At 31.8% G+C, this 16,013-nt stretch overlaps 2 protein-coding genes across 2 annotated transcripts in view; one reads left to right on the forward strand and one right to left on the reverse strand.

Moving 5' to 3' along the window:
- LOC144858820 (uncharacterized) overlaps positions 1-16,013 on the reverse strand; it is a 240,976-nt gene that overhangs the window by 147,785 nt on the left and 77,178 nt on the right. The gene's annotated exons all lie outside the window — the stretch shown is intronic.
- Positions 8,203-12,424, forward strand: LOC144858848 (uncharacterized). Its single transcript, XM_078714979.1, has 4 exons — positions 8,203-8,806; positions 8,903-9,009; positions 9,240-10,262; positions 10,430-12,424. The coding sequence occupies exons 1-4, from the start codon at positions 8,371-8,373 to the stop codon at positions 12,422-12,424; spliced, it is 3,561 nt and encodes a 1,186-aa protein (XP_078571105.1). The 5' UTR covers positions 8,203-8,370.

Genomic DNA, 16,013 nt, shown 5'->3' on the forward strand with positions numbered 1-16,013 from the left:
CAGATTGGAAATTATATAAAGGACAAACATATTTTTAAATTACCTTTGGGACCAACATATAGATATTTATAACAGAATTAGTAGCACACAAAATGGAAAACAGGATAAAATGCACAACTGAAACCATATTACACATTGGCATGCCATGAAGTACTGTACGCCTTGTGTTAGATAACAAACCTAACGCTGCGAGTCTGAACATACCCTGTACCAACAGTAGTTGAGATGAGCCGCTATTTGAATCAATCTACTTTTTTTTTATAAATCATATTTTTTAATTTGTTTGACTATATGACTGACTACAAATACTACAGGATAAAAAGTGATCATTAATTCTATTTTTAGAAGTTCATGCTTTTATTTGCAGCACAATGTGTTTTTTAACTTACCATTCAAAATTGCAAGTATTTCTGTTTTCTTCTGTTCACCATCGTATTTATCGCACACATTTTCATTATAGATATCAGATGCAGACTCTCCATTCTGACAATCAAAGTGTTTGTGATTTAAAATAACAATATTAGCAATTCTAGTTATAAGCATAAGTTCTGATAAATCCCTCAGCTACTCTTTTAAAAAAAAAATTTAAATTCAGCTTAATTTCATAATTTGCAAGAACATACTAAACCAAAAGATAAGCCAAACTAAATAATACTAATATGTGAAATAACCCTGGCCATTAAAAAAAATCAAATTATGACAGACTAAATAAATATATTTCATAATAGGCAAATTCTAGATATTTCAAAGGTCAATAACTTTACTTTTGTCAATATCTTAAAAAAATATGCCACTGGACTAAATCTACTTCCACTCAGTGTGATTTTATGCATTAAAATCACTAAACCCATTTGCCACGATATTTTTCCCAGGGTGTCGGACACGTTAATTCAAAGCATGATGTAAAATCACCTGAAATAAAATATTTATGGGGTTTTTTGGCCAAAATCATTATTTTCATAAGCCATATAATAACCACACATGCCATTAGATCTAAACTAATTAAATAAATGCTCTGAAAGAATTTGAACAAAATAAATCATTTTTGGACTAAATCATGTAGCTTACTAATAGTCCAAAAGTAACCTGCAACTGAAATAAATGTTAATGATGAGCAACTGAGAAGATAAATTTAATATCAAATGATATGTCAACAACTATAATTTAAAGAAATATAGAACAAATACTTATGTAGTTTCATTATTTATATTATATGTATTTAATTATATAACATATACTTCAGTATACAGTTAAATATGAGACTAAAAGTAAAAATAATGGAAGCATGCTGTTTAAACAATTCAATTTAGATTTACAATTTAACAATACAATGTGAATACTGTAATGGAAAAATAAAAAAGAAATGTTAATCACTATAAATATATACGATATTTCTGTAATTAATTCCATCAAACAAATATACAGGTACATGTGAGGAGGTGGATGGGCAATAGACTGCTCGAGGGTCAGACAAGAAGAAAATAGCCTGTAATATTTTCAATGATAATTCTCCTGAGGACGATCAAAGCATATTGATCGAAACGTCGAGAAAATCAACAGTTTTTTTCAGAACTAATATACATGGTGTACCGCAAACTTTATATCAACAAATAATAATAAACCTTTTTGTTTCTATTTGTTATATTTTATATAACTTTTAAAAAAAAAGAATAGAACTAAACTTTATTATTAAAATAATTGCATTGCAGTACTTAATAACAAACTAACCATATTTTTCTTGCTAATGTCCATACGTCCTTCCTTTATGAAGAACACAAAAGCATTTTTGTGTTCTTCATAAGTACGCCTTGATCGAGCAATTATATGCAGAGCATTGTCTCCATTCTTGAAAAAAGTGAAAAAAAAACAAAGTGCACAAGCTGTACTAATACTGTGAATATTATATTTTGATTGTACATACAACCCTTTAATAAAAACTCTCCAATTTCATTTACGAAACATGGATGATTTATAAATGATATAATCAAAACCTACTGAATGTTTACCATTACTTATCTATCATTTGATTGATTATATTGATTGATTATATTTACTGAATACAAAAAGAGCATATTTATTTAGCAAGATATCTGGAGAGAAAAAAACCTTTTCATTTAAAGGACATAGTTCTTTAGTGAAATTTCAATATACTTTGCAAATTGCAGATGATAAAAATGGTATACTTGGATATCAGTTATAATACTTTATGATTGATTCAGCTTAGAATTTTATTCATTATAATGCTAATATAAAAGCTTCTTGTCAGCTTTTTCAACTATTTTACATCAAATCTTTTTGAATCAAAAGATAAAATATTTGGTTTTATCTCAATATCTCTATGGTTTTATATACTTTTTGCTTTAAGATTCTATAAATAAGTTGGTGAATTTACAGTGGAATCAATAATACCTACAATAATATCATGGCACCAGCCAGGTACAGATATAGGAAGTTTGCATAGAGTGTGATACACAAATAGAATGCACTAAACTGAGGATAACAAATATAGGCCTAAAGAACATTTAACATTCAGGATTGAATGGTGGTAGCTGATCAACTTGGATTATAATATGGTAAAAAAAAAATCAAGATTATTCTGTCCTAGTGATGGAGCGAAAGGGTGAGGGGGTAGGTGCAGCAAATAGTATAATCCTCACAGTATTGTGTAATACCTGCATACACTGTGATATTTGCAATACGATGCAATAATACATGCATAATTATATGAAATTACTAGATAGACTGTGTATACAACTTACATTTTTTTGCTGGTTCACATTAGAACCAGCATCAACTAATGTCATACAGCATGCAGTTTGACCATTTAATGCAGCTAACAAGAGTGGTGAATCTCCATCCTAAAAAAAATAGATAATGATATGTCAAACAACTATAACAAACCTCTTTAGCAATGCACAGTAGAAGCATGACCATTAATAATTGTGGTGTAATTAAAAATATTTTTCAATATATATATTGTTATTATTTAATTTAATTATGATCATAATAAAAAGTTTACACAGTGAACATTATTAAATATTCACCACATAATTATATTAATATTTTAATGTTTATTGTGCAATTATATGCACTATTATATTGTAACTATCTATATATTTTGGTATTAATATGTTGTACGTAATATAAATAATCAAAACACCTCTTTAGCAATGCCCAGTAGAAGCATGACCATTAATAATTGCGGTGTAATTAAAAATATTTTTCAGTATATATATATTGTTAGATTATTTAATTCAATCATGATCAAAATAAAAAGTAAAAATATCTACACAGTGAAGATATACATTATTGAATATTTTGAATGTTAAATGTTCTTTAGGCCTATATTTATTATTTTTTCAAAAATAAACATCAATATTTTAATGTTTATTGTGCAAACATGATGTTTTTTACCGCTTTTATATTGTAACTATCTATATATTTCGGTATTAATATGTTATAAATAATATAAATAATCAAAACACATATGACCATTGTAAAACTTTTGATGAAGTTTTATAAATTGCACTAAATGAATCAATGGTTAAAAATGTCTAAAATGGCATTTCAACTAAGTATTAAAATGTTTGATCAAAATTTACAAGATAGTTCATAAAAATTCTCAACAATTTTCATTTTTTACCTATATTGTTACCTTAGCAACCATTTCTATGTGTAACTAAGGAAAGTAATTTTTTTTAAAATCAAAAAAAATTGCGTTTTTAAGAATACAAAGAATTGATTGCATTTGTAATTTTTCTCAATTTTACTTCTAATAATCTTAAAGTGATGACAAACTTGACCTTGTAAATTCATTCATTTTTAGGTCAAATGAGGTCAACATTTTACCATAGTAACTGTTTCTATGCGAAAATATTTTTAAAATATGAGTTTTTTCATAATTTACATTTTACATATTAAGGTCAAAAGACATCAACATTTTACCTACAGTGTATTGTAGCAACTGTTTCTATACGTAACTAAGTACAATATTTTTAATATAGGGTTTCATGACTACAAAAAATTGATTACATAGCTACTACTTTCTCTCCAAATTTACCTATCTACTGAATCCCAGAAAATGTCTGATCTTGTGAAAGGGTCATTTGTTGGGTCAAATTATGTCAAAATGTATTATTTATGTTATCTTAGAACCTGTTTCTATGCGTAACTAAGGATAATTGTTTTTAAAATACAGTTGAACCTCCCGTAAGTGGCCACCTTCGGGACCTGGAAAAGTGGTGTGCCGATAAAGGGTCAAAATCGTGTATTATGGCTATGCACGATATTCTTAACGAAATGAGCCTCTCAATTTTCCAGCTAATTGTATTATTATTTATAATCAGGTGGTTTAGTTTTTTTAAACATTTTCAGACAAATTTTAAAAGCTTTTAACATATGAAAAATGGTCAGTCAAAATCTGTGTAGTTTTCTCATCTCTTCACAGTAATGTTTTTAAAACCGCTTCGAAAGAAAGCTAATATATAAAGAAATACAATAAACATGGACCTCTAATTCATAGGTCCATGCAATAAGTGTCACATTTTTCGGGTGGCCTCATTTATGATACAAAAAATCTCATTTTTAGTATAAAAAGGTGCCCGCAGCTGCTTACGGGAGGTGGCCGCTTACGATTGGTACCAAATGCATGTAATTAGATAGAACAAACAGGCTTTTCAAAGTGCGTTCGTTAAGGGAGGTGGCCGCTTACGGGAGGTGCCCGCTGTAAATAAAATATAGGGTTTTCATTAATAAAAATAATCACAGAAGAAAGTCCTTACGAATATGACCTTGTGAAATGGTAATTTGAAAATGCTAATAAGGCATGCCTGCTAATAATCTACAAATTTAAATTTGTGACCCGATCTGGCAAAACCCTACTTTTGTCGGAAAAATTCATTTTGTATTTTTTCATATATTTGGATTATTTGAATCATAAGCTTTTCAATGGTGTTTATTTCATAAAAATTGAGTAAATATTTAAAAAGTTATTATATTTTAAAAACTTACAAATCATTCAATTAGTTTACGAGAAAATCGCGTTTGAAGTTTGCAATGAAATTCTTTTTGATACGCGCTGAAAATTCACTCCGTAGCAACGCGGTATTTTGGTCCAAGGCACAATGACGTCATACCAGGAAGTGTGTGCGATATAGCAGAAGCGTGGACACTATGGGCAATTTGACTGATTTCAGACGCCGTTTTAACCTATTTAGTCACTCGAATTAACTATTTTGTACTATTGAAAAGCAGCATTATAACTATCAAGCTAATGTTAACTGGTTTCGGAAGTGTTTACGATATCAACAGCAAAAAACCAAGCAGGCCTAGCTTGGCCTAGGCTTGCCTATTCAGATTTTCGCCGTCATCGCCTGTAAGACCTACTGATGATGGGTGTTAATCAGGCCGTGTATGGCAGCGGTGCATCGACACGGGGGCTAGCGTTAGCCTAGACAAGTTAGGCGCCTTGCAGAGTCATAGCTAATTGCAAGCTAAACATTACATTGTATTGACGATTACATTTGTTTTTTTTATAACGTGGAAGATTCGCTGTGATGTTTGGGCTTGAATCCAATGATTTAAAAAAACATTTAACATGAAAGGAATGGACAATAAATTAAATAAATAATTAAGATTAGATATATAAAATGTATAAATAAATCTATTGACAATAATAATAATATAAAGCAGGCCCAGTAGTAAGTAGTAGTAGGCCTACAACCATAATAAAATTAAGGCCTAGCCCAAAAAAATATAGAAAATACAATTGAATTTATGACGTGAATTGTTTTTGATTGTCTATTTTACTATGGAATCAACAAATACAGACTACAGCTATTGCAGAACACTTTACTTTGAATATTAAAATCGTTTTTATTCCAATTTACGACATGCTGTGTGTAAAATAAAAATAACCTCACAACAATGTAAACAACTTTTTATTTCCGCGCGTAGAGCGTATAACATCTAGCGCGTTGACCAATAACGTTTGTTATTGCGATGATGCGCCATAGCAACACACGCACTTCGCTGTTCCAGAAACTTTGAAGAACCGAATTTTCTGAAATTATGTCATAGTAAATCAAAGTTTTCATTGGTTCCTTCTTTAAACTCCGCCCTAAAACTTCCATATTTGGAATGTCAAATGGATGAGCTTTATTTTGATGTGTGACCTTTCAACATTGTGCAGCGAACTGGCGATCAAAATGTCGTAAAACTCGGCAACTTTCAACTGAATTTACGCAAAATTTTAGCGTAGATCGTGAATAAATTGTTAGGCTTGAGAAAAATACATGTTTTTAAAACTCTCTTTTTTCATAATTTTAGTTAAATTTCGGGAGTTTAAATCAGGTAGACGTATTCTTAAATATTGAAATATTTCGAAAATGCAAAAACATGTAATCTGCCAGGGTAGTCGATTTGGACGTATTTTGACTGATTACGTGAATTTTGAATTGCCGACAAAGAGAGGGTTTTGCCAGATCGGGTCACATTTGTATAAGATAAGTATGAACAATCTAAAGAATATCTCAATTTTAGTTACCATAGTAACTGTTGCATAACTAAGGGAAATTAAATAATTATCAGATAATTATTAATTAATAATTACTACTGAATCCAACCATCACAGTAAAAAAGTTTCACGTCAGGGCTTCAATATTTATTATATAGCATTAACATATCTGAGTATATCATTGACTTTTGATTGGTTCAATTTTGGGGAGGGGAAAGTGGTAGATCCAGGAGTTTTAAATAGTTAGGGGGTTGGAGACGAGGGTCTAAAAACTTAACTTTATGTCCTATCTTTTGCATTGCAATTTTTAACTTGGGGTGGGTGGGGGGCTTGGAGAAAGGGGGAGGGGGTGGGATTGAGGAGTTTGAATCGGTCTATTGGTTGGGGCGATGGTAGCGGCAGTGTGGGTTGTGCTTGAATGCATGAATTTGACACTCTATAGTGGATGATCGACCAAAGTGTTGCAGTTTGTCTTTTTGTGGTTATTGTCGGGGTAGGGGGGGGGGTGTGTGTGGTGGGGGTGTAGTCGGAAGTTGTGGTGGATGGGCATGTGGGATCTGTTTAGGTTAGCAAATAAAAGAAGTAAAAAAATGAAAGAGGAGCTTCAAAATAAGAGAGGAGTAATCTGTTGCAAAGATTAAAATTCACAATGATATGATAATTTATTCAAATTTCCAGAGGATAAACCTATAAAATGACATTAAAATTGGGAATTACAGAATCTATAATTAAAAATATTGTTTTTTTTCTCACAACTCAACTAGAACTATATAAAAAATTAAGAGAGCCAGTCACTAAAAATCAAACATTAGGTGGCAAGGGTCAAAATTTCGAATTGTCTCATATTTTGCACATTGGTAGACCTTGATGTAAGTAAACCTGATGTGTAGTTTGTTTGGTAAAATATCGCTTAGTTTTCGAGAAAATCGAAAAATAACGATTTTCGGCCAATTTTGTTAATTTTTGGTGTATAATTTACATTAAGTTTAACAGCCTCTGGAAGCCAAATGTAGCAACCTAGCGTTTTAATATTTTACACTTACGTTAACTAGCATCTTGACAATAATTTAGTAAAGTTTCAAAAAATTTGATGAAATTTTAAGATTTTTACTAATTAATTACTAATTAGCATATATAAAACTCTTAAAAAGTAGGTTAAAAACAAACGCGTTTTTTTTCATGTGCGACGAATTTTTTTAAAATAAAAAAATCATCAATATAAAGTTTAGATACTAATATTTATGAATCAAGTAAAAAAAAATTGGGGAAACTATTTTGCGCTCCGCGCCAGAGCCACAAAGTTGTAAGAAATTCAAAGATTTTATCTGTCGGCAAGATCAATCAGATGTACCTATTGTTATCTATTTAGCAATCTAAGTCGCTTTGAGCTAAACTTTTATTACGCGAAACAAAATTGAAAGATAAACTGAAAGTTCCTGGAATAATTTTGAATTAAGTTGCAATTTAAACACAAACTAAAAATACGTTTCTGGTAAAATTTCAATTACTAATCAATATACAAAATTAAGCAATTATCTAAAAATCACTCGCTTATTCTTTGTCAAACCACATTATTATAAATTATTCCATCCTCTCATAGTTTATAGGATAAAACTGAAAAACACATTTGTTTTAACTTGTTATCGTTTTCCTGTTTGTCGAACCTGGTCGAACATACTCAGCGAGAATGTTTCAAAACATTAACCACAGTAGACAAAACACTTTACTGCATATATTCGATAGACAACGATATCTTCATTGGCGTTGACAACGGAACTGATTTGTTATCCATTTTAGTTTATGTCTTACAATGTAAAGACGTGTTGAAAATAATTTTTATATATACTTATTGTCTGATGGCTTTAAGTTCAAACAAGATGGAGATTTCATGTTCTTTTAAATCGGTTGTTGGCGGAGCTTGTGGATTCGATAGAAAAGACCGCAAACAGAGCACTGAAGTCCTACCTTTACAAGCATGCCAGAAGGAAATCGCTGCACACAGACACATGTTTAGGTTTACGGGCATTGATAGTGAGGTAGACCTAATTCTTAGTCGAGCAGCCATGTTTACCTTGCCCGCTGATATACATAGTTGGACTGTTTGTCCCTTGCATCGATCGGAACTTGGCTTAGGTTGGTCTCGAGGAAATAACAACAGATGTAGAGTGCCGCCTGATCTCTCTAATCACATCCAAAGCAAAGGAAAGGGACCCAAGTGCGATAGGGGTATTAGCAAAGAAGATTCGCAACTAATATTAAAGAAAACAGGAACTTTCCTGCAAGTTGGTTCAGGTAAATATAATTTAATTTTTATATTTTTATATATTTAATGTAATTTAAACTGTTAAACAAAACCCTGTAAGTAAATGTTTTTACGCTTTTTATCAGGTATCTGTTCAACTTGCCGTAAGATGCTGAAGTCATTGTTACCTGTAACCTCGAACACTGAAACAAATAACCCTAGTCTCGTCGATCAGATGAGCGCACTAACAACTGTAAGTTAAAAAATACAGTACAGTATGACATTTATGAATACGCATTTATTGGCGGAAATAATGTGTTTCATGTTACTTTGTTCATTTTTTTTCGTATGTTGGTGGTAGGAGGAATATTTTCTGCATTCCCTGCCATTGTCATCATCATTTTATATATATCACGAATCAGTGCGTCAATAATTGAATCAAAGTCAGTAGTAATTTTTTACCAATATTATTCTTATTTTCAGGAAAGTAATAAGGATGAGTTTTACATGCCATTAGCCACTCCAACTTGTCAAACACCGGCGTGTGATGTTATGGATACTCAAATGAGCCTATATCAATTTTGCGATCCAACTTTTGCTTCAGCTACCTCAGAAGATGAATCAATTCAATCTACACCAAGAGAAAAATTAAATGCATTTCTCAATTCAAGGGACGTCAGTCCAATTAGATATCCTTTATCTGCACCGCTGGAGCAAGTTTCAGACCGTACTAAACGTTTCCACATGCGCAAGGCTCGTCAAGTTGTCTCTATGTGCCTGGAAGAAATCGCACCTGGTCAGTCGACTACTCTACTTGAAGGCTTATCAAGTGATAACACCACAGAAGCTGACGAAAGAACCGATTCTTCTCTATTAGATGCTCTATCAGAATGCTATCTTCATACTAACCACTGGAGTACAAGACGTCAGATTTTATCGATCATGGTTGATAAGGTTACCTTCAAGGAACTGCAGAAATGGATACCTAACTTGACTAGATACCGTTTTAACGTGGCCAAACACCATTTATTGTTACATGGTAGAGGTTCTGTAATTCAACCTCTAAAGAACACTAGAGTATGCGTACAGCCAGGGAAAATTGACCACTTTGTTACCTTTATAACAAGTTCTCAAGTTATACAAGACTTGCCATTTGGAGAAAAAACTCTAAAACTTTCTACAGACAGAGTTATAAAAATCCCAAATGTTGTGCGTAATCTTATCCCAGAACAATGTATTCTTCAATACGAGAGTTACTGTCAAGAGAAGAATTTTCAACCTATGAGCCGCAGTACATTGCGTAGAGTTCTCAGTGTTTGTTCTGCTTCTGTACGCAAATCCTTACAGGGCCTTGATTATATCTCTGCCAATGGTGGAAAAGCCTTCGATGACCTGGAGAACATCGTTGATAAGCTGGGAGATTGCTATGAAATGGGTTTGACTTGGGCCAAACAAACAAACCAAAAACTTAAAGATGCCAAGCGCTACCTAAAAGGTGACTATAAGGTAATAACAATCTTGTTTAAATATCTTGATAACTGCTACAGTATAAATAGAAAAACAATATAATAAAAAAGGCAAAGTAGCGCGTTGTATGTTGCTCAGTAAAGCATGTAAGAAACATTCAAGACTAATTACATTTTTTATACAAGTCCTTTTATATATTATTGCAGATTCACATTTCTAACCATTCTGAAGTTGCCGATCATTGTAGGGCGTATGCTCTTAGTTCTTGCGAAGACAAATATTACCAGACTGTCTGTGATCATGACCACAATGCAAGATGTGACAGATGTCGTATATTTCCAGAAGCTTTGTCTGAAATTCTTGAAGCTTTAAACGAAGTGCGCTGCTCTTCTGAAGAAAAAGATGACATGGAGTACGTAATTACACGGTCAGTCCAAGACATCGAGACGTGGAAGGCGCATATCTTAAGATCCATTAACCAAGACGCTGCACGACATGATATTTTAGGAGATTTGAATCCTGGTTGTGCCCTAATTGTTTTAGACTGGGCGATGAAGTTTGTACCACGTAAATACCGCGAAAGCCAAAGAGACTGGTTTGGAAAGCGTGGACTTCCGTGGCACATAACGGTCTTGACGAAAAAGAATAAAGATAGAGAGGTAGAGATGCTTACGTTTGTGCATATTTTTAAATCTTGCAGTCAGGATAGTACTACTGTTGTGGCAATCATCGACGATGTGTTGAGGCAGCTGCCATCTATTGCACCCGATATACACTCTGTGTATCTGCGTCAAGATAATGCAGGATGCTACCACTCTGCCCTAACATTACTCTCGTTACCAAAGATAGCGAAAGAAACGAAGATCAAAATCCGACGTATTGATTTTTTGGACCCTCAAGGGGGGAAGGGCGCATGTGACCGCAAGGCAGCCCATATCAAAAATCACATGAATAAATATCTTAATTCAGGAAAAGATATTGAAAATCCAGAGCAGATGAAGGCAGCAATTGAGTCCTTTGGAGGCATTCCTGGAGTGAAAGTCATAGTTTGTGCTTTACCTACTGGTACTATTTGTGCAGCAGGGAAATGGAAAGGCGTGAGTCACATCAACAACATAGAGTATGGAAGCAGGTCCATGAAGGTCTGGATGGCGTATGGTATTGGTGCAGGACAAAATCTACTTTTGAGTAAATTCTGTGTGCCCTCGAAACTACCCAATTTAATTCATAATAAGGATACAACGTCTGATCAAAATCAAGTATCATTTATTACAGTAAAAGCAAGAATACAAGCCAAGACATCTCATGAAGAACAAGCTGATATAAATGACGACGAACAAATAGAAAGTGAAGAAAGTCCTGGCACCCCCAGCAAACTGTTCTTTTGTCGCGAACAAGGTTGCATTAGGTCATATCAGAGATACTCTTCCCTAGAGAAACACTTAGATTATGAAAATCACAAGAACGCACTAGAACATGAAACACTATATGACAGGGCAATGAAATTATACGCAACACAACTAGAAGAGGGTACTTCTAAAAATCCAGAACCAACAAGAACCAACGATTTGCCACGGTTTGACATTGGCCCCGACCTGCAAATGGGCTGGGCGTTAAAGTCCTCTGCAAAAAAAACCCGATTTTCTGTTCCACAGAAAACCTACCTTATTGATGTTTTTGACGTTGGAGAGCAGACAGGACAGAAAGCTGATCCATGTGATGTCTCACGAGAGATGAGATCGGCCAGGCACAGCGATGGTTCACATCTATTTAGCAAGAGTGAATTTTTAACAGCACAGCAGATTGCAAGTTTTTTCTCACGCTTAGCTAAAAAAAGGAGGACAGATGCAGCCGTTCATGATGATGATGATGACGAAGATGATGATTACGATAGTAATGAAGATGGTGACGAAGTCCAAGAAAATGGAGACGATTCAAAAACGGAAAAAGAAAGAGAAATTCAAATTTTGTCGCAAACCGTACTGGACACAATAGGCTTGCAGCATCCAATAATGTTTGAAAGGCATAATATTTGTGAACTGAAAGCTCAAGAAAAACTCTCCAGATTCTCTTTGCCAATGTTGCAAGAAATGTGTGCTTCTCTTGAACTTGATACCACAGATATAACCATAAAGCGCAAGAAGCCATACATTGATTTGCTGGGAAAGCTGGTTTCCACGTGCAGTTGCTCGATTGATTAAGGTAGCAACGAAGGTAAAACTGTGTCTGTGAGAATTCTTTAAAATAACAATTTAATATGTGGGACGATTCTGTTGTCTAAATTGTTAGTATTTTAAGTCGCGTTCTGTAAATTTTTAATAAAGCGAAGGGGTGAAACAATGGTAAAACAATAATTTATTGTTTAGGCCACGAATTATTAGGAAGTTTCCCCAAATTATTTTTACTTGATTCATAAATATTAGTATCTAAACTTTAGATTGATGATTTTTTTATTAAAAAAAAATTCGTCGCACATGAAAAAAAACGTGTTTGTTTTTACCCTACTTTATAAGAGTTTTATATATGCTAATTAGTAATTAATTAGTAAAAATCTTAGAATTTCATCAAATTTTTTGAAACTTTACTTAATTATTGTCAAGATGCTAGTTAACATAAGTGTAAAATATTTAAACGCTAGGTAGCTACGTTTGGCTTCCAGAGGCTGTTAAACTTAATGTAAATTATACACCAAAAATTAACAAAATTGGCCGAAAATCGTTATTTTTCGATTTTCTCGAAAACTAAGCGATATTTTACCAAACAAACTACACATCAGGTTTACTTACATCAAGGTCTACCAATGTGCAAAATATGAGCCAATTCGAAATTTTTACCCTTGCCACTAAATTACGAATACGTCTGATTTTTGGTGACAAGCACTCTTAAGAATTTTTCTGACCAATGAGTTTCAAATCAGATAATCAAAGAAAATAAAATGTTTTTACTAATATACCATGTTTCTTTTTTATAAAAATGCCTATGTTTCTCGCAACACTGCTTGTAGATTTGTAAAATACCCCAGTATTTTATTTTAGAAATCACTTATTAAACATTAGAACTACCTATTTGTAATAAATCAGCTAAAAAAAAAACACCACTTTGGGCGTTATGGTGAAGTAAAATTTAGTTGCATTTAACAATTAAAAAAAAGTGAAAAACACCCCTTTTTAAATAAATGGTATGGTTTTTTAAGTATGAAATCAAAAATTTAAAAAAATATGAAGCAGGTACACAATGCATTGTTATTATGCATACACTAATTATTTTTTATAATTAAATGAACAAAACAAAAATATCGTTCATCAAAGTAGTACTAATATCCATTTTAAAAAACCTTAAAAAAGGACAAAATTTGTCAAAAACACAAATTTAGCCGTTGCCATGGAAATATATGTGTGAAATAAAAAATCCTTCATATTTGATTTCTCTCAACACATATATAGCCATGTGCAAAATTTGAAAGAAATCCATTTTTTTGAGTCTGCCACTATTTTTTATATTTCTTTGATTCTTACAGACAATGGCTCTTAAATAGGCTGTGTGCATCATAAGTTAACAGTGTTTAGTCTCATTGAGCTTTATACTGTAGCTCCATAATTAGGTAGACTGCAATTGTATTTTAAGAACAGCACTTAAAATAAATATAATATAATATAAATACAATTGAAAGATTTTAATGTAAATGATTTTAATTAAGATAATTTACATTGGCAGATCTCACTCTGAATACATTTAACCATTTCACATTAAACATCAGTGTGGTAAAAGACCTACTTGACAAACAATAAATTATATGGACACATTTAATATTAAAAACTCATTATAATCCAGCATTTGAGCAGAGAAATATTATTGAGAAAGGTTTTCATTTAATTTTCTCCCTGTCACCTTATTCAAGCTGTGACAATTGTATTTATCATGGCTCTGCACAACCATGAACATACATCAGAATGGTTGTCAATATTATAATTATTAATAAAGGACAAAATAAAATCTGATCCCATCACAATGCACTTTTATATGATGATCTAGCGAACTCAAGTAGAATAATATAGGTGGTTTCTTGTGTCTTGTGCCTTGTGTTGGAAGGCATTGGATAATAAGACACAAAAAGGTGTACAAGGGTGTCTTTAGCTGTGATTGATAGGCTGCACTATCATAGACGGGTAGATGTTATTGTGTATTAAATAGTTTAAAAAAGAGATGATAGCATTCGGTTTATTCTATTAAAAAAAGTGGTAGGTTATATAGGTTATACGATAATGTTACTATTGTAGTTTTAATGGAATGAAACTATGTTATGGAATGAATCTACAAAGGCATAGTATTATGCGCTGTTTAAACACTGTATTCATGTTGGATAAGGTATTCAGATTAAGGTGTATGTATGTTCAGATGGGTAGTGTAAATCCCATATTATTTTTTTTTAAGCAACTTAATAATTATAGAAACTACTAATTCATTTTGTTTCAGTTTTGTTCAGAAATATATGTTTGATGTTCTTCTGAATTCAGTTTTGTGAGCATAAAATAATATCATGACTTGTTTTTGTATGCAATGTGTGACAATGCTCTATTAACACACGTACCCAATTAATGAAAAGGGCGTTGCAAACTACAGAAAGCCACTAATCTCTTCTCTGTATTGACATCATGCTCTTATACTCTTTCATGGTTTTATACTTTATGCACTTTGTCATTCTCTTATACACAATGTTAAATGCACCAGGGTTCTAGCACTGTCTTTTTTTCTCTTTTCTATTCAAAATAAAGACCAAAAATCATTCATTCACAACAAGACACAATTCAATCCGCAATATTTGTTGTTGTTCTAAATATTGCATCTTTATAATCTGTTTAAATTGTTATTATCCAATGTAATTCTTCCCTTTTCTTTCTTTGTTTGTGTATTCTTTAACCTTTTTATCCATGTATAATAATGTGTATATAAAACATTAAAAACAGCTATAATTATAAAAAAAAAGCATTATATAATATAAACATTAAAAAGGCGTTAGCATTATAGGAATGCTAAATTGTTTAAGTCATTGATAATCAACTTAAATAGTATCCAGAAATTTGTGCACACTGGCTGAATATTTAATTCAGATAGTATCGTAATATCAGGTATAGTATAGAGTCGGGGCCTGTCATCACAATCACCATGGATATGTGACTTAGTAACACATACTATTTTCCTTTTAGTATATATATTATTTTAACTTTGAAAGAATCAAATGGAGCTCAGGAGGCCATGCTTTATTTATAATACAAAAAAAAGGATTTTATCTCTGTCCACAGCTTTACAGACTGACACGTCTCAAACTTTTGGGATTCATTAAAAAATAAAAGAAAGAACCTTGATAATATAAGTTATAATATAATAATAATAATAAAATCATTTTTGTAATAGAGCTTGTTCATAAACATAATGTGTGCATAAAACATATGCAAAATAAAATCTAAAAATGACCACAAAAGATACAACAGGAAAAATGTATTAATAGATTAATACAATTTAAAGAAGTTAATAATAACACATACATGTAAATATTTTTTTTCATACTCTATAAAGAGTTGTAAAATAATTCTGCAATATCGTTGATATGAATAAATTATTTGATTTGTTTTCTTAATAGTTAATAGTAATTTATAAATTCATTTCATTTCAAGTAACATTTATTATTCTTTAAAATAAAACGTTAACATTTGACAAAAATAAATAATTGAAATAAATAATAAATATACTTCTGCTTAAAAAAAAAAAACTTTTATCAAATTTTTAAAAAAT

The sequence above is a fragment of the Antedon bifida genome, chromosome 2 (assembly GCF_963402885.1).
Source record: "Antedon bifida chromosome 2, ecAntBifi1.1, whole genome shotgun sequence".
NCBI lineage: Eukaryota > Metazoa > Echinodermata > Crinoidea > Comatulida > Antedonidae > Antedon > Antedon bifida.

Bases quoted from the DNA above. Each gene is read 5' to 3' on its own strand.
- LOC144858848 (XM_078714979.1), top strand. From the start codon at position 8,371: ATGGCTTTAAGTTCAAACAAGATGGAGATTTCATGTTCTTTTAAATCG. The intron at 9,010-9,239 runs GTAAGTTAAAAA...TCTTATTTTCAG, and splicing joins AGATGAGCGCACTAACAACT to GAAAGTAATAAGGATGAGTT. The intron at 10,263-10,429 runs GTAATAACAATC...ATATTATTGCAG, and splicing joins ACCTAAAAGGTGACTATAAG to ATTCACATTTCTAACCATTC.